Raw genomic sequence first — 26300 nt, 5'->3', positions numbered from 1 at the left:
CTAGCGTGTAAAGGGCTCTCATGAACGTGATTAGGATGTGTGTTTGCTCAGTAACGGTAGTTCTGAAAATGTGCCTCACCTGACATCCACAACTTGTTTAGAATTTCATCGCGATTGTTTATTTTTGCTATCATTTGTTGACAGAATCTTAATCGTAACCAGTAATCACAGTCCTTCAACTGTTGAACCTTCTGTAGTATGTACGGACCAAATTTTAAATCAAGATGAAGAATTTTTTGAACTCTCTCCCGGGACATTCCAACCACTGCTGCTTGCTACGAACTGAACGCCGTGGGCTTCATAAGACAGACTCGCGTACAACATCAATGTTTGTTGGAGAACGCACACTTCTTGGTCGTCCTGTTGGTTTTTCTTGAGGGCAGATCCAGTCTCTTCAAAGTTATTAATCCAACATTTTATCGCATGTTTCGACGGAACGGCATCATGTCGTCCTAAATTATAAAAACGTCGAAACTCTCTCTACGCCACTGCCAAACTATCATTGTTTTTATAAGGAATTTTATGGCTAACACACTCTGTTGTTCATTCCACAGATCCATGATTACTGAAATGGCGGAGCAGTGCTGCCACCTACCCATGGCTGCCACCACTCATTTCAAACATTCCCGTTATTCTGTGTCATCCTTTTTAATAAGTCCAAAGATCATATCGACTGCGGCAGTCTTGATTACCCAGGTCAATGCGGGTCCGAAACTGCGCGCATAATCGAAAAACACGACTAATTCTAAATTATCATAGAATTCAGTCCGAGAGGCTAAAATTCGTGTGGACATACCCTTCCAGTATAAACAGTTTCATCAGCGTTGTTCTGGTTCTGCGAGAAGATTATTCTGTTCGTTGTAACTGATGAAATAGTCGCAAAGAGCGTCTGCTAACTCTTTGTAGCAGCTAGTTTCTAGTCCAGAATAGCAGTATCTCAAGCTGTATAAAATCGAGTCAGCCATCTTGATGAAGCCTTAAATCTTTAGAGTTCCGTGGAACTCTCTTGCATGCTCTATTAACATCGGACCTGATACTGGAAATCCTTCTGCTCTCTTCTGGTTGAACCGCCAATGCACTGCTTCAACTAGTTTAGCGTAATGCGACGTTTTCAGGCACTTAGTTCTACACTGTGATGATACGAATGGCCTGTCAACTTTGGTTGCAAAATATATCGACTTTTCTTTATCTTTCCTTCACGTCTCTCGCTGTTTGTGTGCCTATACCATGAAACGTCCCCTTTGAAAAATTATACATAACTGTGCTTAAACGGACACAATATTTTTTTAGCACAACGCAATCTGACTTTCAATAATCCCTACAAAAGAATGGCCCTGATTAACATTAACCTATACCTTTCACAAATCACTTACCTCACAAAAATCTTCGTTACTCGAACTACTGCAATACACCGAGCGCCACTACTGCCAGCTAAATAAAAGATTCAAACTACTGAAGGCACTAACTACTGATAGGCATGGTTAGCAAATGAAAGATTTTAATAGAGAACAAACAATGTATTTACCTTAATAGTCATATATATAGCAGTTCATGACATCCATTCTTACAAATGTACTGTTTCTGATGGACACACCTCCAGATTACCCATTCTCAAAAATCCGCCATCTCACTTCCCCACATCCACGATTGCTGGCGGCTCACCTCCAACTGGGCAACGCTACGCGCTGTTAACAGCCAACAGCCCAACATTACAATAGCGAATATTACAATAATGCCACCCAGCCACAGACTGCCCACAGCACAGCCAGTGATTTTCATACAGAGCGCTACGTGGCCTTACCACTATAAAAACCTAAACAGCCTACTTACAACCATAAACCTGAGAACTTTGGGCTGCAGATTCCCCTTGTTTGAAATTTTCCAGGACTTCTTTTCGATCGTCAGAATATCACTACTGCATTTATGTCTCATCCTCCTAACACTTGTAAGTAGCCCATAACTTCAGTAACAACAAGAAATGAAATATTATTATGCTAACAGTAATTGTCAATGACTCATTACAAAAGCTGCGGTATTACTGAGATCCATCGGCGACTTGGAAATTACGATCAACAAAACATTCCTCCTGGCTATATTTAACAGTGTGCTTTCATTGTTTCAACATGGGGCAAGAACTCTGAAACGAACTGTGTCACAATCAAACCTATTTCATTTTCTTTTACTATGGGCTATAACTAGCTTGGAAATTTAGCTCCTAGCGAAAAGGTTAGACAAATATAGGAGGGTTATTCAGAAAGTAGGGAACGTTTCCGTCTGACACCGCTAGGCGCGCGCCGATCGCGTATATTTTGGTATGTGCGTGCTCGGCAGCTCAGTCGGCATCCATCCGTGACAGCGGGAATGTCTCTGCGCGTATGGTTTTCTTCTATATTCGAATATGAAATGTACGCTGCAATCGAAAATCTCGTCAGTTGTGAGGTGCGGCCTATGATAAGGTTTTTGTTGGCAAAAACCCTAAAACCTATAGAAATGTATCGTGAACTGTGCGAAGTCTACGGAAACAACGTAATGAGTGAATGTTCCGTCCGGAAATGGTGCATTCGGTTTCAAAGTGGCCGAACCAACGTTCCTGATGAATACAAGAGTGGACGCCCGAGCATTGTGACTGACGATCTCGTCGCTAAAGCTGAAGAAACGATTCGTGAAAACCGTCGCTTCACAATAATGGAGCTGTCGCTTTTTTTTCTACAAGTTTCACGGACTTTGCTGTTTGAAATTGTCACTCACAAGCTAGGCTACCACAAAATTTGTGCGCGATGGGTGTTCAAAATGCTTACAGAGCACCGTGAAGAACAGCGGATGGGGGCAATGTTGACATTTCTGGAGACCTACCACAAACATGGTGATTCATTACTGGATCGAATGGTAACTGGTGACGAGACTTGGATGAAACACGTCAATTGCGAGATAAAATTACAGCCTATGGAGTGGGGGCACACAAGGTCCCCCCCAAAAAATCAAGAAAATCTTTGGAAACCTTGTCGATGGAGACAATGTTTTGGGATACGCAAGGTGTGCTTCTTATTGCTTTCCTCGAACGTGGAGCAACCTTAAATTCTGCCTGGTATTGTCAAACTTTGCAGAGCCTTAGAAGAGGAGTTCAAAACAAACGCTTTGATGACGACGCGGGCGTGACTCACTGACTGAAGTCTCAGGCAGCAAATTTTACGACGAAGGTCTTTCAAAGCTTCACCACCGCTATGATAAGTGCCTCTATGTGTTTGGTGACTATGTGGAAAAGTAGTATGTTAGTCGCTCTTTCAGATGTATATAATAACATTTATTTCTTGTAATTAGTTATTTTTAATGCCAAAACGTTCTCTACTTTCTGAATAGCCCTCGTACACACAGAAAATCGACCACGAACCTATTGCAAGAGTAAGGTACCCTCATTTACCGAACGTGAAATGGGAAACAGAAAAATATCTTAGGAACGTCTGACGGTGAGACTGGGAGCGGTATCATTTGCCAGCGGTTAAACGTAAGGGACAAGCGTAATCATGTGTTCTAATTACAACAGCACACTTCAACACAAACTACTGAATATTTGCAGCTCGCCTTGAACAGGAATATCATGGGCTAAGCATAATTGAAAAGATATGAATACCGAAAGAATCACTAAAGACACACACCTCCTCACTTTTTAAGGACGCTACCACATACACAAACCACTAACAAACCATCAGTAGCTACGCAATGACTCAGCAAATATTGGAAACCAGAAACCAATAAAATCATTCAGTTAATCACGTAAAAATAAACCTTATCATTCACCTCCCTCCCTCTCTCTCTCTCTTCCGCACACACAGACACACACACTGACCGACTCATTCACTCTCCAAAGGAAGGAATGAAGACTGGGTTTAACGTCCCGTCTACATCGAGGTCATTAGAGACGGAGCGCAGGCTCGGATGATGTCAAGGCTGGAGAAGATAACCGACTGAGACTTTTCAACGGTACCATATCGGCATTTCCCTGGAGCGATTTGGTGAAATCACGGAAACCTTAAACATGGAATTGGAGTTTAGTGTGCTAACCACTGCGCCACCTCACTCAGTCTCACTCACTCCCTCTCACCCTTCTCTCGACTGCCACTCTATCCCCACCTCCCTTTTCTCCATCTCGTTACCAACTCACTTTTTCACTCTCCTCCCCTACTAAATATCTTAGCACTCACTTGTACTACTTTTACTCATCTTTACCCACCCCTCCGCACTTCCCATCTACTCACGATTTAGGTCTTCAGCTCCAATACTATTCCTAAATTACACTTACATATAAAATAATTATAGACGATAAATAAATAAAATGACTTTATGCATATATCCCAAATTACAGATTAAGAGAACATTTTAGACCAAATGAATACCGAAATTGCCTGTTAAGGTAGCAACATTACTCATACAAAAACAAACAGTGACAATTTAGTCCAGAGTATGAAGTGGTGCTCTACTGTGTCGTATTTCCGATAAAAAAAATATCTAGTGCTGCAAGCTGATGTGAGGGTAGGCAAAAAACAGCAGCGTCGAACGGTGGAATACCTCAGAAATGCGCAGAGGTGACATATCCAGTTGGAAGCGGCAATCGGGCATTTAAATACACATCAGCTGATTTAACATGATCATCAAGTTATCTAAGATCAAACAATCTGCAAATATGAGATTTAAACCTTTCCAAAATTTTAATTCTTGTAAACTGTTATTACGAAACGCAGAAAATTACCAAACTGATCACTGTATTTAAGCCTTACATAACCTAATGGGCACAATGGCTTACAGGATATATCACAGACGTATAGCAATATCTGCCCACTACGGCACCATCTTACGTGACCTTGTGTGCCGAAATTATTCACAGAAGCAACGCATGTAGTTAAACGGTAAATATTACCCACAATGGCGCTTGCGTTATAATCTTACGTAGCACACCGATTTACCAAGACAATGCAATTAATGCCAAGTACAGTCTGGTCCAGAATAACGAGTGCCCTACCACCGATTAAACTACTCAGAATCAATAATGAACTGTTTTACAAGGCAAGCACATTCATTTCATACAGGGAAACAAGACAGTGCCCCCATTTGAATTTTACCACAGAAATCCATTAATAGTCATAGGTCAGACGGTGATTCGAAAAAGATTGATAACAAGTTACCGCACTGTTGGCGGTTGGCACTAAACCCCTGGCGTGCGATAGATGTGTGGGCTAGAAACCCCGTTGCAACAGGAGTCGTTAACAACAGTACCCACAGAACTCTTTCCAAAACCACACCGTGAAATGACGTCAAAGGGGTTTCCAAAACAGTTTAACACTCAACAGTAGCAACCCCGTTGCAACAGCAGTCGTTAACAACAGTACCCACAGAACTCTTTCCAAAACCACACCGTGAAATGACGTCAAAGGGGTTTCCAAAACAGTTTAACACTCAACAGTAGTGAGTAAGAGAAAAGGACAGAAAACAAACACACACGGCACTTACAATTCACCTTGAATTATTCCTAGCTGTGGTTAAGGTTGAATTAATTTTAATCCAACAGGTAAACCGTGGTGTCACAGTAGACTTAAACTTTACTTGACTAGCGTGACAATTTGGGCGTCGCTTAACTGACATAAGTTCAGTAACAAACTGAAATGCAATTTAAAGACACTCAAGTAAGGGTATTGTGAAAAACGTCATCAACAATTTAAGCAAACACTCCCACCTAGGCACTCCAGTTCATACGTAAATTAACCAGGACACAAGTCAGTGTTTCGACACGTGGGAACACTCACTGCTCAGCAACGCAAGCCAGAATACAACAGAAAGAAGTCTCGGTGTTAACTCCACCGGATGAAGATACACCAAACTAACAGCTCACCTTCAACAACATTAATCCAAATGCCGCTAATAAGGTAATGGTCAGAATAACACCAGCCCGTAGCCACAGTGTGAGGAAGGTTGAACTCGTAAACAGAACGAACGTCAGCCAGTCACTGCAGCACCTCCAGTGCAACTGCCACACTCACATCACTTGCGACACTTCCACGATCTTCCGGCGTCGCTTCGTTCAGGCCCGCTCGTCTCTCTCTCTCTCTCTCTCTCTCTCTCTCTCTCTCTCTCTCTCTCTCTCTCCCTTTCGGCTTCCCGAAGCCCAGAGGGCGCACCAACCCGCGCACCGCAAAGCGAATCGGAAGAGATCGAACACACTACACCGGGACAACTAAATCGCTGGAGCACACGGCACAGATATCCTGCGAACTCTGGATGAAGGGCAACAGGCAGATTCCATAGTCCCATTTTTGCGGAAAAGTTTGACATGGTGCCCCATTGGATTCTGTGGACGGAGGTCCGAGAATCTATTTAGGATCTCAGATATGTGATTTGCTCGAAGACTTTTTAAATAATAGAATCCAGCACGTGGCCCTCGACTGCGAGCGTTCGTTAAAGATGAGGACGTCGTCAGGAGTGGCCCAGGGAAGCGCGAAAGGACGACTTTTATTCTCCATATACTTGAATGACCTGACGGATAGGGTGAGCAGCAATAAACGACTGTTTCTGATGACGCTGTTGTGTACGAGAAGATGTCGTTGTTCAGCGGCTGTAGGTTGTACAAGATGACTTAAGTAACATTTCTAGTTGGTGTGATGAATAGCAGCTTGCTCTAAATGTAGAACAAGTAAGTTAATGCAGATGAGGAGGAGAAACAATCACTTGCAGTTCGAATACAGCATTAGTTGTTTGCTACTTGGCACAGTCACGTCCATTATACAGGGTGTTACAAAAAGGTAGGGCCAAACTTTCAGGAAACATTCCTCACACACAAAGAAAACATGTTATGTGGACACGTGTCCGGAAACGCTTAACTTCCATGTTAGAGCTCATTTTAATTTCGTCCACCTACGCTCAATGGAGCACGTTATCATGATTTCATACGGGATATTCTACCTGTGCTGCTAGAACAACTGCCTTTACAAGTACTACACAACATGTGGTTCATGCACGATGGAGCTCCTGCACATTTCAGTCGAAGTATTCGCACGCTTCTCAACAACAGATTCGGTGACCGATGAGTTGGTAGAGGCGGACCAATTCCATGGCCTCCACGCTCTCCTGACCTCAACCCTCTTGACTTTCATTTATGGGGGCATTTGAAAGCTCTTGTCTACGCCACCCCGGTACCAAATGTAGAGACTCTTCGTGCTCGTATTGTGGACGGCTGTAATACAATACGCCATTCTCCAGTGCTGCATCAGCGCATCAGGGATTCCATGCGACGGAGGGTGGATGCATGTATCCTCGCTAACGGAGGACATTTTGAACATTTCCTGTAACAAAATGTTTGAAGTCACACAGGTACGTTCTGTTGCTGTGTTTTTCCATTCCATGATTAATGTGATTTGAAGAGAAGTAATAAAATGAGCTCTAACATGGAAAGTAAGCGTTTGCGGACACATGTCCACATAACATATTTTCTTTCTTTGTGTGTGAGGAATGTTTCCTGAAAGTTTGGCCGTACCTTTTTGTAACACCCTGTACAGCGAGGTGTAATGTTGTAAAGCGACATAAAATGGAACGAGCATGTAAGGATTGTAGTGGTGAAGGCGACTGGTCGACTTTAGTTTACTGGAAGAGCTTCGGGAAATTGTGGCTCATCTGTACAAGGGAACTGCGTATAGAACACCAGTGCGACCCATTCCTGAGTACTGCTTGACTGTTAGGGTCCCCAGCAGGCTGCATTAAAGGGAGATACCGAAGCAGTTTATAGGCGGGCTGCTATATTTGTTACAGGTAGGGTTGATCAACATGCAAGTAGTAAGGGGATGCTTCAGGAGCTCAAGTGGGAATGCCACGACGGAAGGCGATGTTCTTTTTGAGAAACACTACTGAGAAAATTTAGAGAACCGGCATTTGAAGCTGACTGTAGAATGATCCTACCGCTGCCAATGTACCTTTAATGTAAGGACCTCAAACATACGATAAGGGAACGAACCGTTAATTTACTTTCAATTTTTTAAAGAATTTACTTTGTTTACTAGCGATTCATGAAGAACATTAACACATTTAATCACACTAGGTGAGCGTGGGAGTAGTTGCCAGGAAGTAACCGATACAAAATTAAATTGCTTTCAACAAATGCGAATTTTATTCCTAAAAGCTTTTTCAAAACAGATTTAAAACTATAAGCAGAAAGCACCCTCGAAATATCAAGTTACAAATTTATTTAGAGGCAGAGAAAAAAAAACAATATTAACAGTACGAGCCTTCGGGCTGAGATGCTTGCCTGCTCCCTTTCAACACGGCCGTAGTCATGATCGCTCACAACAACCTCTGAAAGAGTACACTGGTGCAAATCTGCAACACACCAGATTACTTTAAACAAAACTTTTTTTAACAATTCACACAAACACGTAAACTATGCACCCCGTAAGAGGGATGGAAATGGTACAACACTCAAATTATTTGCCACAGAAGTGCAGTTTGTTTATTTTTTTAAAGGACTCTTACGGTGGAACGGTGGCAACCTTATAACCTAAAATGACTAAATGAAACCCATAAAATGCAGACTTACATAAAATGTACAACATGCTCTACATTACGCATATACCACCTCGCAAGATGATAGGCAAGATAAAAACATATTTCAAGAATTCGGCCTTTAAGCAATAAATTAACGTACGGCACATCGACCGACAGACAGACAGACACTAACTGCCTACCTAATGCGGACTAAAGACAGGCAAGCAAACTGGGGACGAGAGACTGACCTAGAAAACAAACAGAATTTAACAAGTAAATGAAACAACATATCTCCAGTCACTTAACTTCTAATAAACTGCGATTTCTGGCGAAGACCTGGCGCAGCATCTCCAACGCTCTCCCGAGCCGTCCACTGCCAGCCGCTTCAACAGACGCAGGAAGGCGCGCCGATCTCCCGTCTCACGGCGTCGCAGCTCGGCCCGGCCAGCCCGATGACGTGGTTTCGCTACTGTTGCTCTCGTGTGAACCGCGAAGCCACTACCCCTTTCTATACGCCGCTGCCCACTGGACTCACTTGACGACCTCACTTGGGCCGACACTCAAGGCGGACAAGTCATCTCGTGTCTCAGTGCGCGACCGACCAACCGATCGATCCAACCGCCAGTGACTGTTGCCCGAGCAACTCCAGCAGACAGGCGGCCTAACACATACTCGCACTCCGGACGACCGACAGACACTGACCCAGCTGACCAGCTGACAGACTGACCCAGCCTCACTCGGACTAACTGCCGAGCTCATAGCGCCCCTTAAATGCAGGTGAACAGGCAACCTTTCCCATTTTCCACCAGAAGGAGACACCAAAGCACCGATTGCCAAAGCGGCGCCACCGCCAGAAACGGAGGGCGACTGTTTTACACAACTCGCTTTTCAAAACAGCAACTTTTTACCACGGCTCAGGAAATTAGAGCTCATGCAGAGGAATATCGACACTCGTTTGTCCCTCACTCTACGAGTGGAATAGGAATGCGGATGTCAGGTAGTGTTACAATGTACCCACCGCCACGCACCGTACGGTGGCTTGCGGAGTATGTATGTAGATGTAAATGATCATATATTGTAGACCGTGTTGCATTTCAAGAAAGTGCAGACATCTTGTGTTTTTGCACACGAACTGTAACAAGAGAATGCGGTGTCATAGATGGTGGGGTGTGCGACCACCTGCGGTCTGTCTGCCACCAGAGAATGACGAGTTTTAGTGTGTAGCACAGCTGGCGTGAAAATGGTTACTGAACTGGTCTTGCTACGGAAAAATGTCGGGGTGATGGAATCTTAAAAATCCCTCATTTCAGGAAATATTTTTGAGAATGTTGGCTGTTGACTCTCTTCATTGGCCTGCAGCCTGCATGGTGAGCTGAGCTGTTCTGAATGCATGAGGTGAGAGTTAATTGTTTATACAGTATCCCGCCGGCACTGTGCAGTCATAGGGTGCAGTGTTGGTAGCGAACACATTACGGTGGAGGCAACAGCAGCGTTAATGTGAAGCGCTAGGCAGTACGGTCCGGTGTAGCACTTTTCGACGTGCTTGGGGCTCTCCACGATGTGGTGTTTACTTGAATGCAGGTATCGCAACCACTTCCGACCTGCGGCAACAGTGGTGACAGTAGTTTAAATACACTACCGGCCATAAAAATTGCTACACCAAGAAAAAATGCAGATAATAAACGGGTATTCATTGGACAAATATTTTATACTAGAACTGACATGTGATTACATTTTGATGGCTTTTGGGTGCATAGATCCTGAGGAATCAGTACCGAGAACAACCACCTCTGGCCGTAATAACGGCCTTGATACGCCTGGGCATTGAGTCAAACAAAGCTTGGATGACATGTACAGATACAGTTGCCCATGCAGCTTCAACACGGTACCACAGTTCATCAAGAGTAGTGACTGGCGTATTGTGACAAGTCAGTTGCTCGGCCACCATTGACCAGACGTTTTCAATTGATGAGAGATCTGGAGAATGTATTGGCCAGGACAGCAGTCGAACATTTACTGTATCCAGAAAGGCCGTACAGGACCTGCAACATGTGGTCGTGAATTATCCTGCTGAAATGTAGGGTTTCGCAGGGATCGAATGAAGGGTAGAGGCACGAGTCGTAACACATCTGAAATGTAACGTCCACTGTTCAAAGCGTCGTCAGTGCGAACAAGAGGTGACCGAGACGTGTAACCAATGGCACCCCATACCATCACGCCAGGTGATACGCCAGTATGGCGATGACGAATACACGCTTCCAATGTGCGTTCACCGCGATGTCGCCAAACACGGATGCGACCATCATGATGCTGTAAACAGAACCTGGATTCATCCGAAAAAATGACGTTTTGCCATTCGTGCACCCAGGTTCGTCGTTGAGTACACCATCACAGGCGCTCCTATCTGTGATACAGCGTCAAGGGTAACCGCAGCCATGGTATCGGAGTTGATAGTGCATGCTGCTGCAAACGTCGTCGAACTGTTCGTGCAAATGGTTGTTGTCTTGCAAACGTCCCCATCTGTTAACTCAGGGATCGAGACGTGGCTGCACCATCCAGATAAGATGCCTGTCATCTCGACTGCTAGTGATATGAGGCCGTCGGGATCCAGCACGGCGTTCCGTATTACCCTCCCGAACCCACCGATTCCATATTATGCTAACACTCATTGGATCTCGACCAACGCGAGCAGCAATGTCGCGGTACGATACACCACAATCGCGATAGGCTACAATCCGACCTTTATCAAAGTCGGAAACATGATGGTATGCATTTCTCTTCCTTACACGAGGCATCCCAACTACGTTTCACCAGGCAACGTCGGTGAACTACTGTTTGTATATGAGAAATTGGTTGCAAATGTTACTCCTGTCAGCACGTTGTAGGTGTCGCCATCGTCGTCAACCTTGTGTGAATGCTCTGAAAATCTAATGATTTGCATATCACAGCATCTTCTTCCTGTCGGTTAAATTTCGTATCTGCAGTACGTCATCTTCGTGGTGTGGCAATTTTAATGGCCTGTAGTATATTAAATATAGACATTACTAGTACTGATAACGTTGTCCGGTGTGAACTCTGAGGCTTCGTTTTCAAAAAAGTTGCTACTTCATTGCTAAATGCTGGGGAGTTAGATCGCCTTGAAAAGTAGCCAAAACTGGGTAGCTCATCACATCAATCCTCATTTCTTATCAATATGAATCCAAGTCCTGTACAGAAGTTTGATAGAGCACAGGAAGTTCACCAGAGTTTGTAACTTTCGAGTGTGTAATATTCAACATCTCTGTCAGGCTCCATTAATGCAAAGAGTGAGCACTTTATGTGACCTATTTATTCAGATGTGTAAAATTTGTGATGAGGCTCAAAAGCTGAGAGGCGTCTGCTTTGTATTTTTGGAGACTGTTTTGAGAATTTATACGTGTAAGTCTCAGAAGTGCTGTTTAAGTGGTACGGACTCAGTGCTAAGTCTCACTGAGATGTCTGGCCCCCCACTGCTGCTGATGCTTCATGATGGGTTGGCCGCCTCTTTACATCCGCAGAGAGCGTGCCAGTGGCTGTGCATACGCAAGTACCAAATTGCCGCACAGTGAATCTGTATCTCCAGAAGCTTGCTGCTGCCCACTATTGAAACAGAGGGCTGCACATTGAGAGCACTTAACACAGTTGTTCAGCCTGCACCAGCGCGGCAAAGCAGTCGCTATGAAGTGCTTGAAGCAGGCCAGTAGTTGAACAGCTGGATAGCATCTCTGTGTGATGACAATGCAGGTTATCTATATGGTGTGTGGCGGAGGGTACCCTGAGTACCTCTATCGGTTCTCCCCTCTATTCCAGTCTCGTATTGTTCGTGGAAAGAAGGATTGTCAGTATGCTTCTGTGTGGGATCTAATCTCTCTGATTTTATCCTCATGGACTCTTCTCGAGATGTACGTAGGAGGGAGCAATATACTGCTTGACTCTTCGGTGAAGGTATGTTCTCGAAACTTCAACAAAAGCCAGTACCGAGCTACTGAGCGTCTCTCCTGCAGAGTCTTCCACTGGAGTTCATCTATCATCTCCGTAACGCTTTCGCGATTACTAAACGATCGTGCAACAAAGCACGCTCCTCTCTGTTGGATCTTCTCTATCTCTTCTATCAACCCTATCCGGTACGGATCCCCCACTGCTGAGCAGAATTCAAGCAGTGGGCGAACAAGTGTACTGTAACCTACTTCCTTTGTTTTCGGATTGCATTTCATTAGGATTCTTCCAATGAATCTCAGTCTGGCATCTGCCGGCATCATGCGACAATTCGCTGCAGATCCTCCTGCATTTCAGTACAGTTTTCCATTGTTACAACCTCTCGATATACCACAGCATCATCCGCAAAAAGCCTCAGTGAACTTCCGATGTCATCCACAAGGTCATTTACGTATATTGTGAATAGTAACGGTCCTTCGACACTCCCTGCGGCACACCTGTAATCACTCTTACTTCGGAAGACTTCTCTCCATTGAGAATGACTTGCTGCGTTCTGTTAGGACGCTGTTCTGTTAGGATGTTAGATTTTGGTCATAAGTTACTGTAATTAAGATAATTCAGTAGGTAAAGCGCCGGCATTTGTACATCACCTAACTGACGTAGAAGTGTGGGGAGGCAGAAGGTGGTCATTTTCGCACACAAGATAATCCATACAAATTACAAAAATATTTGTTGTATGTTCCATACTGCTCCTCAGCCACTGGACAGATTTGAACCAGACTTGGTACACATGTCATTTACTGTCTGGAAAGAATCACTGTATGAGTGAGAACCACCCACCTATCAGATAGGTCGCAGTGGAGTTGGAAAGCAGTGTAGATGGGAGAACACCGGTTTTTAGTCATCCAGTATTTGAGAATGAGAGAACTTACACTTCCAACAAACTTAACACATTATTTCAAACCTTTACGAAACTAGACACATGTAAAAAACTTTTGCTTCGCCCCAGTTCCCAGAACTCCTGAAGACACGTTTACTGTGGATATTGTTTCACAGAGACTATTCCTCTGACTGTTCAGAGATGTCACTAAACACGCCCAAAGATGTAAACAACCATGCATGAGCAGCGCCTATTAGACAGAGGGGGTCCGACAGCCGATCAGTTCCAGTCATTCCACTACGAAGGTACACGGCTCGTGTTGTCTGTAGTTCTACCATGCATAGATGGTCAATACCGCGGTTCGATAGCGTCCGCATTGTTACTTTGTGCCAGGAAGGGCCCTCAACAAAGGAAATATCCAGCGATGTTGTTCGGACATGGAGGAGATACAGAGAGACAGGAACTGTTGATGACATGCCTCGCTCAGGTCGCCCAAGGGCTACTACCGCAGTGGATGGCAGCTACCTACGGATTATTACTCGGAGGAACCCTAACAACAACGCCAGCATGTTGAAAATGCTTTTCGTGCAGCCACAGGACGTCGTGTTACGATTCAAAGTGTGTGCAATAGGCTGCCTGATGCGCAACTTCACTCTCGACGTCCATGGCGATGTCCATCTTTGCAACCACGACACCACGCAGCGCGATACAGATGGGCCCAACATGCCGAATGCACAGCTCAGGATTGGCATCACGTTCTCTTCACCGATGCGTGTCGCATATTTGTTCAACCAGACAATCGTCGGAGACTTGTTTGGAGGCAACCCAGTCAGGCTGAACGCCTTAGACACACTGTCCAGCAAGTGCAGCAAGGTGGACGTTCCCTGCTGTTTAGGGGTGGCATTATATTGGGTCGACATACGCCGCTGGTGGTCATAGAAGGCGCCGTAACGGCTGTTCGATACGTGAATGACATCCTCCGATCGATAGTACAACAATATCGGCTGCATATTGGCGAGGCATTCAATGACGCCAATTCGCCCCCCCCCTCCCCCCCCCCCCCATCGACATGCACATCTTTTGAATGAGTTCCTTCAGGATAACGACATCGCTCGACTGGAGTGGCCAGCATTTTCTCCGGACATTCACCCTATCGAATGTGCCTGGGGTACATTGAAAAGGGCCGTTTATGGATCAGGTGGCCCACCAACCATTCTGAGGGATCTACGCCGAATCGCCGTTGAGGAGTGAGAGAATCTGGAACAACAGTGCCTTGATGAACTTGTGGATAGTGTTCCACGACGAATACAGGCATGCACCAATGCAAGAGGACGTGCTGCTGGGCATTAGAGGTACCGGTGTGTACAGAAATTTGGACCATCATCTCTGAAGGTCTCACTTTATGGTGGTACAACAAGCAATGTGTGGTTTTTATGAGCAATAGAAAGGACAGAAATGATGTTTATGTTGATGTTTATTCTGATATTCTGTACAGGGTCCGGAACTCTCGGAACCGAGGTGATGCAAAACACTGACGACACCCACAAAAAGATGAAATGAAAAAAGTTTGTCGTTTGCTACATTTTCGCTGTTCATGCAATAAAACAGCCATATGAAGCACGAGATTTTAATTTATTACTTCTCTTCTTCTAACTGTATTCGTAATACATTTTGCAGACAGAATTTAAAGTGCGACTGCCATCCGTTCGGTCGCACTTTAAAATACGCGCGTCGTCAGTTACGCCGCCGCGTTTCCCATAGACCAACCCGCGACACGAGGGCGCTGCCACGATCGATTACGCCGCTGCCAATGAGATGCAAGCATCCCCTCTCTGGACATCTAGCGGAGAGTTTATTTAAGTTCAAACATCGAAGTGCAGAGCCCATTTGGCGTGTTTGTCATTTCATATCATTTACAGACTTCTATACCGGTCAGGACTCGTCCGTATTTCTAGATTTCGGGCTAGCTTTTGACACCGTTCCTCACAAGCGACTTCTAATCAAGCTGCGGGCCTATGCGGTATCGTCTCAGTTGTGCGACTGGATTCGTGATTTCCTGTCAGGAGGGTCGCAGTTTGTAGTAATAGGCGGCAAATCATCGAGTAAAACTGAAGTGATATCAGGTGTTCGCCAGGGAAGCGTCTTGGGACCTCTGCTGTTCCTGATCTATACAAATGACCTGGGTGACAATCTGAGCAGTTCTCTTAGGTTGTTCGCAGATGATGCTGTAATTTACAGTCTAGTAAGGTCATCCGAAGACCAGTATTAGTTGCAAAGCGATTTAGAAAAGATTGCTGTATGGTGTGGCAGTTGGCAGTTGACGCTAAATAACGAAAAGTGTGATGTGATCCACATGAGTTCCAAAAGAAATCCGCTGGAATTCGATTACTCGATAAATAGTACAATTCTAAAGGCTGTCAATTCAACTAATTACCTGGGTGTTAAAATTACGAACAACTTCAGTTGGAAAGACCACATAGATAATATTGTGGGGAAGGCGAGCCAAAGGTTACGTTTCATTGGGAGGACATTGATGCAACAAGTCCACTAAAGAGACAGCTTACGCTACACTCGTTCGTCCTCTGTTAGAATATCGCTGCGCGGTGTGGGATTATTACCAGGTGGGATTGACGGAGGACATCGAAAGGGTGCAAAAAAGGGCAGCTCGTTTTATATTATCACGTAATAGGGGAGAGAGTGTGGCAGATATGATACGCGAGTTGTGATGGAAGTCATAAAAACAAAGACGTTTTTCGTCGCGGTGAGATCTACACTCCTGGAAATTGAAATAAGAACACCGTGAATTCATTGTCCCAGGAAGGGGAAACTTTATTGACACATTCCTGGGGTCAGATACATCACATGATCACACTGACAGAACCACAAGCACATAGACACAGGCAACAGAGCATGCACAATGTCGGCACTAGTACAGTGTATATCCACCTTTCGCAGCAATGCAGGCTGCTATTCTCCCATGGAGACGATCGTAGAGATGCTGGATGTAGTCCTGTGGAACGGCTTGCCATGCCATTTCCACCTGGCGCCTCAGTTGGAGCAGCGTTCGTGCTGGACGTGCAGACCGCGTGAGACGACGCTTCATCCAGTCCCAAACATGCTCAATGGGGGACAGATCCGGAGATCTTGCTGGCCAGGGTAGTTGACTTACACCTTCTAGAGCACGTTGGGTGGCACTGGATAGATGCGGACGTGCATTGTCCTGTTGGAACAGCAAGTTCCCTTGCCGGTCTAGGAATGGTAGAACGATGGGTTCGATGACGGTTTGGATGTACCGTGCACTATTCAGTGTCCCCTCGACGATCACCAGAGGTGTACGGCCAGTGTAGGAGATCGCTCCCCACACCATGATGCCGGGTGTTGGCCCTGTGTGCCTCGGTCGTATGCAGTCCTGATTGTGGCGCTCACCTGCACGGCGCCAAACACGCATACGACCATCATTGGCACCAAGGCAGAAGCGACTCTCATCGCTGAAGACGACACGTCTCCACTCGTCCCTCCATTCACGCCTGTCGCGACACCACTGGAGGTGGGCTGCACGATGTTGGGGCGTGAGCGGAAGACGGCCTAACGGTGTGCGGGACCGTAGCCCAACTTCATGGAGACGGTTGCGAATGGTCCTCGCCGATACCCCAGGAGCAACAGTGTCCCTAATTTGCTGGGAAGTGGCGGTGCGGTCCCCTACGGCACTGCGTAGGATCCTACGGTCTTGGCGTGCATCCGTGCGTCGCTGACGTCCGGTCCCAGGTCGACGGGCACGTGCACCTTCCGCCGACCACTGGCGACAAAATCGATGTACTGTGGAGACCTCACGCCCCACGTGTTGAGCAATAAGGCGGTACGTCCACCCGGCCTCCCGCGTGCCCACTATACGCCCTCGCTCAAAGTCGGTCAACTGCACATACGGTTCACGTCCACGCTGTCGCGGCATGCTACCAGTGTTAAAGACTGCGATGGAGCTCCGTATGCCACAGCAAACTGGCTGACACTGACGGCGGCGGTGCACAAATGCTGCGCAGCTAGCGCCATTCGACGGCCAACACCGCGGTTCCTGGTGTGTCCGCTGTGCCGTGTGTGTGATCATTGCTTGTACAGCCCTCTCGCAGTGTCCGGAGCAAGTATGGTGGGTCTGACACACCGGTTTCAATGTGTTCTTTTTTCCATTTCCAAGAGTGTATTTACGAAATTTCAGTCACCAACTTTCTCTTCCGAATGCGAAAATATTTTGTTGGGCCCAACGTACATAGGTAGGAATGATCATCAAAATAAAATAAGAGAAATCAGAGCTCGAACAGAAAGGTTTAGGTGTTCGTTTTTCCCGTCTCTGTTCGGCAGTGGAATGGTAGAGAGATAGTATGATTGTGGTTCGATGAACCCTCTGCCAAGCACTTAAATGTGAATTGCAGAGTAATCATGTAGATGTAGACGTAGAAAGGGAAGAGGATGAGATGGATAGAGGGGAGAGGAGATGAATGGATGCAAAAGGGAGGGGAAGGATATGAACAGGGAGAGGGGGAAGAAGAGATGGACAGAGAGAGGACAGAAAGAGATTTGGGGGGGGGGGGGGGCGGTGGATAAGGTGGACAGAGAGAGGTGGCAGTGAAGATGGACAGAGTGTGATAGTGGAGGAGGTGATAAGACAGAGGGGGAAGGCGGAAATGGACTGACAGAAGATAGGAGTATTGGAGTAAATATATACCTGGGCAATGCCAAGTACTTAGATAGTTGGGTCATAATTTAGTGGCCGGCCCGAGTGGCCGAGCGGTTCTAGGCGCTTCAGTCTAGGACCGCGCTACCACTACGGTCACAGGTTAGAATCCTGACGCGGGCATAGCATGATGTCCTTAGGTTGGTTAGGTTTAAGTAGTTATAAGTTCTAGGGGTCTAATGACCTCAGATGTTAAGTCCCATAGTGCTCAGAGCCATTTGAACCATAATTTAGTCGCAGACCTAAGAACACGAGCGTATACTTTGATTACATAAGTTCCCAAGCCAAGTGGTTTCTTTGTTTACAGAAGAAGGATAACGAGCTGCCTGTGCTCATACCCGCTCAGCCTTACCCCTATTTCTATGTAAAGTTTATTAATAATGTGAAGTAAAGAACTCTGTCGACAATATGGTACCGCAAGTTCCCAATGCTACGTAGAGGACGATAGTGGAAGAGAATATGCAATAAAAATATTGTACTAATTTTAAATATGTGCAAATGAGGTTTAGTAAAGTAATATTACTTTGAATGTATTCATCTTATTTTTGAAAATTCACACAATTTTGTGACAATGATTTACTATTTCATGTGCCTTGAAATTGCACGTCATCCTAAACAGTGCTAGGTTGAACTCAAAACTACTAACGTTTAATTCCCCCCCCCCCCCCCCCCCCCAAAATGGCATGCGGCTGTGAAATCCTTGACAGCATGGCACCTGTTCCTTGTGCTACCTGTGACGCGCATATAAAACGCCCGTGTGTGACTATACTGGGAGTTCAGTGTGACGTCATATTTGCATTGTATAATGCTGACAGGGGGAGAGAGTGAAACATACTGCTTAAAACAGGATGGTGTGGTTGACTGTAACAGCCAGCCTCTTGAAACAGGCGTATTAGGTAGACGTGTACACGTCAGGCGCACAGCGCAACTTCGTTGCCACACACCTCGCGTCTTCTACAGCTACACTACTGGCCATAAAAATAGCTACACCAAGAACAAATGCAAATGATAAACGGGTATTCATTGGACAAATATTTTATACTAGAACTGACATGTGATTTCATTTCCATGCAATTTGGGCGCATAGCTCCTGAGAAATCAGTATCCAGAACAATCACCTCTCGCCTTGATACGCCTGGGCATTGAGTCAAACAGAGCTTGAATAGCGTGTACAGATACAGCTGCCCATGTAAATTCAACACGATACCACAGTTCATCAAGAGTAGTGACTGGTGTATTGTGACGAGCCAGTGGCTCGGCCACCTTTGATCAGACGATTTCAATTGGTGAGAGATCTGGAGAATGTGCTGGCCAGGGCACCTGTAGAACATTTTCTGTATCCAGAAAGGCCCGTACAGGACCTGCAACATGCGGTCGTGCATTATCCTGCTGAAATGTAGGGTTTCGCAGGGATCGAATGAAGGGGAGAGCCGCGGGTCGTAACACACCTGAAATGCGACGTCCACTGTTCAAAGTGCCGTCAGTGCGGACAAGAGGTGACCGAGACGTGTAACCAATGGCACCCATACCATCACGCCAGGTGATACGCCAGTATGGCGATGACGAATACACGCTTCCAATGTGCGTTCATCGCGATGTGGCCAAACACGGATGCGACCATCATGATGCTGTTAGCAGAACCTGGATTCATCCAGAAAAATGACGTTTTGCTATTCGTGCACCCAGGTTCGTCGTTGAGTACACCACCGCAGGCGCTCCTGTCTGTGATGCAGCGTCAAGGGTAACAGCAGCCATGGTCCCCGAGCTGATAGTCGATGCTGCTGCAAACGTCGTCGAACTGTTCGTGCAGATGGTGGTTGTCTTGCAAACGTCCCCATCTGTTGACTCAGGGATAGAGACGTGGCTGCACGATCCGTTACAGCCGTGCAGATAAGATGCCTGTCATCTCGACTGTTAGTGATACGAGGCCATTGGGATCCAACACGGCGTTCCGTATTACCCTCCTGAACCCACCGATTCCATATTCTGCTAACAGTCATTGGATATCGACCAACGCGAGCAGCAAGTCGCGATACGATAAACAGCAATCGCGACAGGCTACAATCCGACGTTTATCAAAGTAGGAAACGTAATAGTACGCACTTCTCCTCCTTACACGTGGCATCACAACAACGTTTCACTAGGCAACGCCGATCATCTCCTGTTTGTGTGTGAGAAATCGATTGGAAACTTTCCTCATGTCAGCACGTTGTAGGTGTCGCCATCGGTGCCAACCTTGTGTGAATGCTATGAATAGCTAATCATTTGCATATCACAACATCTTCCTGTCGGTTAAATTTCGCGTCTGTAGCACGTCGTCTTCTTGGTGTAGCAATTTTAATGGCCAGTAGTGCATGTTCCTTACGCAGAAGATATCGCACTGCCGTAGGTCCATTGATAGTTGATTTGGGGGAGCGGACCAAACAGGGATCGATCCCATCGGATTAGGGAAGGATGGGGAAGGAAAGCGGCAGTGCCCTTCCGAGGGAACCATCCTGGCATTTTCCTCTTTACTTTTCAGAAGAACTATCGTTTGCAATGTGTACCACTCTTAATGACCATTACAATAAATAATAATAAGAACACACAAGTGAAGTAGAACGAAATCTGTACTGTTTAGAACAAGCACTCACTCTATGTACATCTTACTCCATGCACATTCACCCTCATACCGAAGCCACCCATTCTGTCAGATCTTTCAGGAGTCTATGTTCTCGGATGTTAGCAATTCAGAGTAAAAAAAAAGGCGACGCTTCGTTATAATTCCGTTGTTCTAGCGCTCAACTGGAGACGAGAAAACATATTTCTTAATCGTTTCGCGTAACTGACAACACACACAGTGCATGATCATGACACAATAGGTTTATTTGACTGGAATAAGTCCCTCAGTGAACCAGCAAATTGTTTCAGATCTGGCATAACTCAGCATGGGCCATCCAGCCAGAAGTATTACAGTAGCCTATGTTTCTCGAGCAGACCCAATAGGACAGCTGGACTCTAACTCCCTCCTCCATAAGGACTGCCGTCAACAGTGTGGTAGGTCCTCACTCCACAAAACACTATGGGGAAGTTTGGACTCGACTCGAGGACAATGGCGCGAGGACTGGCGATCAGCGACTAAACAGCACAGCCCTTCCTTCCCTTGCCGACCGAAGACGGGTGGTGGGAGAGCTTCATCCCACCATGGTATCAACCTGTTATCTGAGGGTCGAGCGCCACCAAACATTCATGAGTTAGCGCCATCGGTTACGGAGGCGGCTGGATTAGCAGTGTGAAATGAAATAGTGCTCTTTTGACCTAGTTGTGTGCTTAGGTGAAGCCTAGGGATCAGGTCTGCTTAATACTGCAACCTTTCACAAAATGTTTGTTGCTCGTGTCCTCCGCTACAGTGTGATATTTTTTGTTTCTTTCACGAGCTATGTCGACTAGTATCCTGAGAGTGTCAGTTGACTCCTGAGCAACCAGTGCCTGAAGAAATGAATTAATGTTCCAGCATGGTCCCACCCAGTGGAGACAGTGGGCCAGGATGCATCGCTGTTGTTTTCTCCCAACGGAAGGAAGCTGATCTTTATCCAGAAGGACGTCTCGTCAGTAGCCAGCGCCAGATTCGTTTACTACGGCAGACCTGGAGCCCTGGAGAATCAGTACGCTAACCTGATTACCTTCCGCTTCCCCAAGGTAAATATTGCAGCGTTGCTTTGTTACATCGCACATACACCAGCAGTTTTACTAGTCATTTGAAGAATGTATAAACTCCTTACCAAAACGGCAATGAAGTGAAGCACATCTAACATGTAGTATCCATACAACATACAGCACCTCATTTTAATTTTTTAAAGGGGTGTAGTAGTAGTTTTACTACATAGTCCTAAGATGCTGGAAACAAGATTTTTCTGTGCTAGCAGTGTAGTTTGTTAGAACTGTTTTGCTGCAACATAGAGATATATGGAGTAAATTGTTGCAATTCTGTTTACTTATCCGTAACAGCGAATACTACCAAAAATTCTAAGAGAATCGGTTCTATTACTCGATTTTGAGACAAAATTCGCCGCTTTTGGTACAAAACTACTAAATTCGATGAGATAGAGTTTTTTTTAACGCATAATTCTGACATACTAATAGTTTGCTGCTTTCAAGTTGAGAACGACGACAGTACAGAGCAACTTCAAAGATGCCCACACCTGCTCAAAGTAACTACTCGCAAACAGTAAACGAAGCTTCAGCGATTGTCTTTGTAATTAATTCCGTGTTTTCTCACTGGAGACTAAGTTTACACTCATAGGGACCACAAACCAATATTTGAGTTATTGGGGCCGCACTCCCGTGTTCCTGAGCGGTTAGCACTATCCATGCCTACAGCGTTGGATACTTTGCCTCACCTGCTACAACTATACCATTAAACACAAGCCCGCCTCACAAGACGAAAATGATGACGGCTACGTCGGCCATTCGAGGGAACAGACCCGGCGTTTCACCAGACATACCGGTTGGTTATAATTAAACTTTTCCTATTTAATACGTTATAACACGAAATCTAATCACCGTACGAGAACCAAAATTGGTAGCATTAATGTAAAGCACATGGGGAAGAGAAATAATGCAGAATCTTAGCACATGGGGAAGAGAAATAATGCAGAATCTATTCAACTGAAACACTTTTATTGTGCCACTAGGTACATCATACGATTACAGACAAATGCAGGAAGATCTGCAGCGAATAGGCACTTGGTGCAGGGAGTGGCAACTGACCCTTAACATAGAAAAATGTAATGTATAGCGAATACATAGAAAGAAGTATCCTTTATTGTATAATTATATGATAACGGAACAAACACTGGTAGCAGTCACTCCTGTAAAATATCTGGGAGTATGCGTACGGAACGATTTGAAGTGGAATGATCATATAAAATTAATTGTTGGTAAGGAGGGTGACAGGTTGAGATTCATTGGGAGAGTCCTTAGAAAACGTAGTCCATCAACAAAGGAGGTGGCTTACAAAACACTCGTTCGACCTATGCTTGAGTATTGCTCATCAGTGTGGGATCTGTACCAGGTCGGGTTGACAGAGGAGATGGAGAAGATCCAAAGAAGAGCGGCGCGTTTCGTCACAGGGTTATTTGGTAAGCGTGATAGCGTTACGGAGATGTTTAGCAAACTCGAGTGGCAGACTCTGCAAGAGAGGCGCTCTGCATCGCGGTGTAGCTTGCTGTCCAGGATTCGAGGGGGTGCGTTTCTGGATGAGGTATCGAATATATTGCTTCTCCCTACTTATACCTCCCGAGGAGATCACGAATGTAAAATTAGAGAGATTCGAGCCCGCACGGAGGCTTTCTGGAAGTCGTTCTTGCCGCGAACCATACGCGACTGGAACAGGAAAGGGAGGTAATGACAGTGGGACGTAAAGTGCCCTCCGCCACACACCGTTGGGTGGCTTGTGCAGTATAAATGTAGATGTAGATTACATACCGATACCATTACTTCTAAAATAGGGCTCGAGATGGCGCCCATGAGTGTCGAGAAGAGTCTGAAAGCGCAGGATTGCATTCTGCACAGCAGAACGAAGCATGTGCTTAGGTATGCTGGCTATCTTTCTTGTTACGCTGCGCTTCAGAACAACACATGTGTGAATGTTCCCCTGCTAAACCCTGTCCTTCAGGTAGCCCCACAACCAGAAATCGCAGGGAATGAGATCTGCTGATGCAGCCGATTAAGCATTTGGAAACGAGAGGCTGGTAGTTCGACCGATTCAAAATGTGTTTCGGAGAAGCAGATGAATTCACGAGCGATATGCAGTGGTGCCCCATCTTGCACGAAAACTGTTGAGTTCAATGCGTCTCTCTTCTGTAGAGCGTGTATGACACGCTGGCGAAGCTTATAGCAGTAACGCTGGCCAGTCACGCTGCACGTCTTTGGTCCTTCAAAGCCAACCTGTTCAAAAAACAGTGGGCCAATAATGAATGTAACCGTCAAGGCACACCATACGGTAGTACCTCACAGAAAAATGCTCTTCGTCTGTCCATTGGATGGTTCAGGACCAGCCCTCGTCCACATCAATCCTTGGGAGAATGTGGAGAGCGATGTCAACACGCCGTTGTGTGTCCTGGAAGTGCAGCTGCAGAATGAGTGTTGTCTTGATAACAGAGCTTCGCCAATAATGCCCTGCTCCTTTTGTCCAAGCTCATGTTGGCATGTCAACAAGTGCACTGCTACTGATCAGGTGTCTGAGACTATGAATCACGGTGACTGATCACGACACCTGGTGGCCATAGTTGGAACTGGACGGTGGTGCTGTGACGCATGGAAATCATGCACCCCATACTCTGGACATCAATGCTAGTAAGACAGATAATCGTACGGTAATTTGTTTCCGTGTTATAACAAGTTAAATAGAGAAAGTTTAATTATAACCACCCGGCAGACGTGGAACATTTCAGAGAACATTAGGAGAAGAGAGCGTATAAATTTTCTGATCTAAAGTATTAGGTGCAGATCTCAACTTAGCAGCTACATCGTGGGAGAGTCACACGTTTAGGTAAGGAAATAGAGACAGGGAGTCGTGTGAAATCAATCTAAGTGCCTTATCCGAAAATCACCTTGAGCTATTAATCAGGGAACTCACTCGTGTGGCTAACATCTTAGATCTTCTCGTTACAAACAGACGGGAACTTTTCGTTCCAATTGTGGAGCAAGGAATCAACGGTAATAAGGCCATTGTTGCATCAATGACTATGAGTCTCAATTGGAAGATATGTGTTTCTGCTAATAAAGAGTAAACAGGAACAGATTACATAACACCTGATCAGTCTCCATGTAACATTCATCTCTAAGACTGGTATTTTTATGTATGCAAAGTTCAAGAGTGCTGTTCTAAGCGCCATGACAGGTAAGTGCCAAGAAAAGTCATGAGGGACAACTGGGTTCGACATCTGTCGCATCAGGGGCACTCTGGAGTTCCCCACTGAGACAGTCTTTCGTTGTATATACCATGATTTCTGCGAATCCTGTTAAAGTCGCAATTATGGGAAGTTTACTGGTACCTTCAAAGCTGGGCCTGCCACGGGGAAGGAGTTCGTGACATTCTCACCATGGCAAAGTGATGTCCGATGATCACTGATGTTGAAGTCGCTAAGGTGGTTGGCGACTGCTGCAGGTAGATGTCTTGACTTCAGTGGCAGTTGCTGCCGTTTAAGGAAATCTGTATCGACAAGAATGGAAAGGATTGGGTTGGCATTGCTTTTTTTAATTGTTATTTGAGAAATGCCAATCGTTTCAGTTAGTGAAGGTGCTGTATTACTCATTGATAGTAGCCATTGGAGTGGAGTTGGTCTAATAGTTCCAGTTATGGTTCGCATCGCCTGGTTTAGCTGTGTACGGCAGCTATTGATCCAGACAGGAGCGCAGTATTCTGCTGTTGAGTGTACGAGGGATTTTATGCTAATTGTTAAAGTTTAGGCGGTGGCACGGAGCGACGCACTGGTCAGCTTCTGAATCGGGTTAGTTCTAGTTCTCAGTTCTGCTAAATATTTTTCCAGGTGTTGTTTGAAGGTGAGTGTTCCATCGAGAATGACACCAACCTACGTGGGTTGTTTATTACGCTTCAAAATGGTTCAAATGGCTCTGAGCTCTATGGGACTTAACATCTGAGGTCATCAGTCCCTTAGAACTTAGAACTACTTAGATCTAACTAACCTAAGGACATCCATGCCCGAGGCAGCATTCGAACCTGCGACTGTAGCAGTAGCGCGGTACCGGACTGAAGCGCCTAGAACCGCTCGGCCACCGCGGCCGGCTATCAAGGATCATTGCGAACTTATCATAATGGATAATAACAGTTTTTTGCTCATAACTGTTGTTTAGATGAAACGACGTGACTTCAGTTTTGTTTGGATTCCACTGGAGCGCCCATTTTTTTAAATATTCAGTTATTATTCGAAGGTCTTCTGTCAGTACAGTCATAAGTTTGGGCAAAGCTCGAACTTTGGTTACCGATGGCAATGCCACCCGCATAAATAAATTTCCCATGCATATTGGTGAGGTTCCCCCAGTGAACCATGGACTTTGCCGTTGGTTGGGAGGCTTGCGTGCCTCAGCGATACAGATGGCCGTACCGTAGGTGCAACCACAACGGAGGGGTATCTTTTGAGAGGCCAGACAAACGTGTGGTTTCTGAAGGGGGGCAGCAGCCTTTTCAGTAGTTGCAGGGGCAACAGTTTGGATGAT

The 26300-nt window shown here is 45.7% G+C and overlaps 1 protein-coding gene across 1 annotated transcript in view; it reads left to right on the top strand.

Moving 5' to 3' along the window:
• The window catches only part of LOC126272864 (venom dipeptidyl peptidase 4-like), a 285445-nt gene that overhangs the window by 95307 nt on the left and 163838 nt on the right, over positions 1-26300 (top strand). Inside the window, exon 5 of the mRNA XM_049976083.1 lies at positions 21574-21758. Within this exon, the coding sequence (XP_049832040.1) occupies positions 21574-21758 (185 nt within the window). The remainder of the gene's footprint in view (positions 1-21573; positions 21759-26300) is intronic.

The sequence above is a fragment of the Schistocerca gregaria genome, chromosome 5 (assembly GCF_023897955.1).
Source record: "Schistocerca gregaria isolate iqSchGreg1 chromosome 5, iqSchGreg1.2, whole genome shotgun sequence".
In the NCBI taxonomy this organism is placed as follows: domain Eukaryota; kingdom Metazoa; phylum Arthropoda; class Insecta; order Orthoptera; family Acrididae; genus Schistocerca; species Schistocerca gregaria.
The sequence above is the reverse complement of the archived record's forward strand: the minus strand, read 5'-3'. Positions and strand labels throughout refer to the sequence as shown.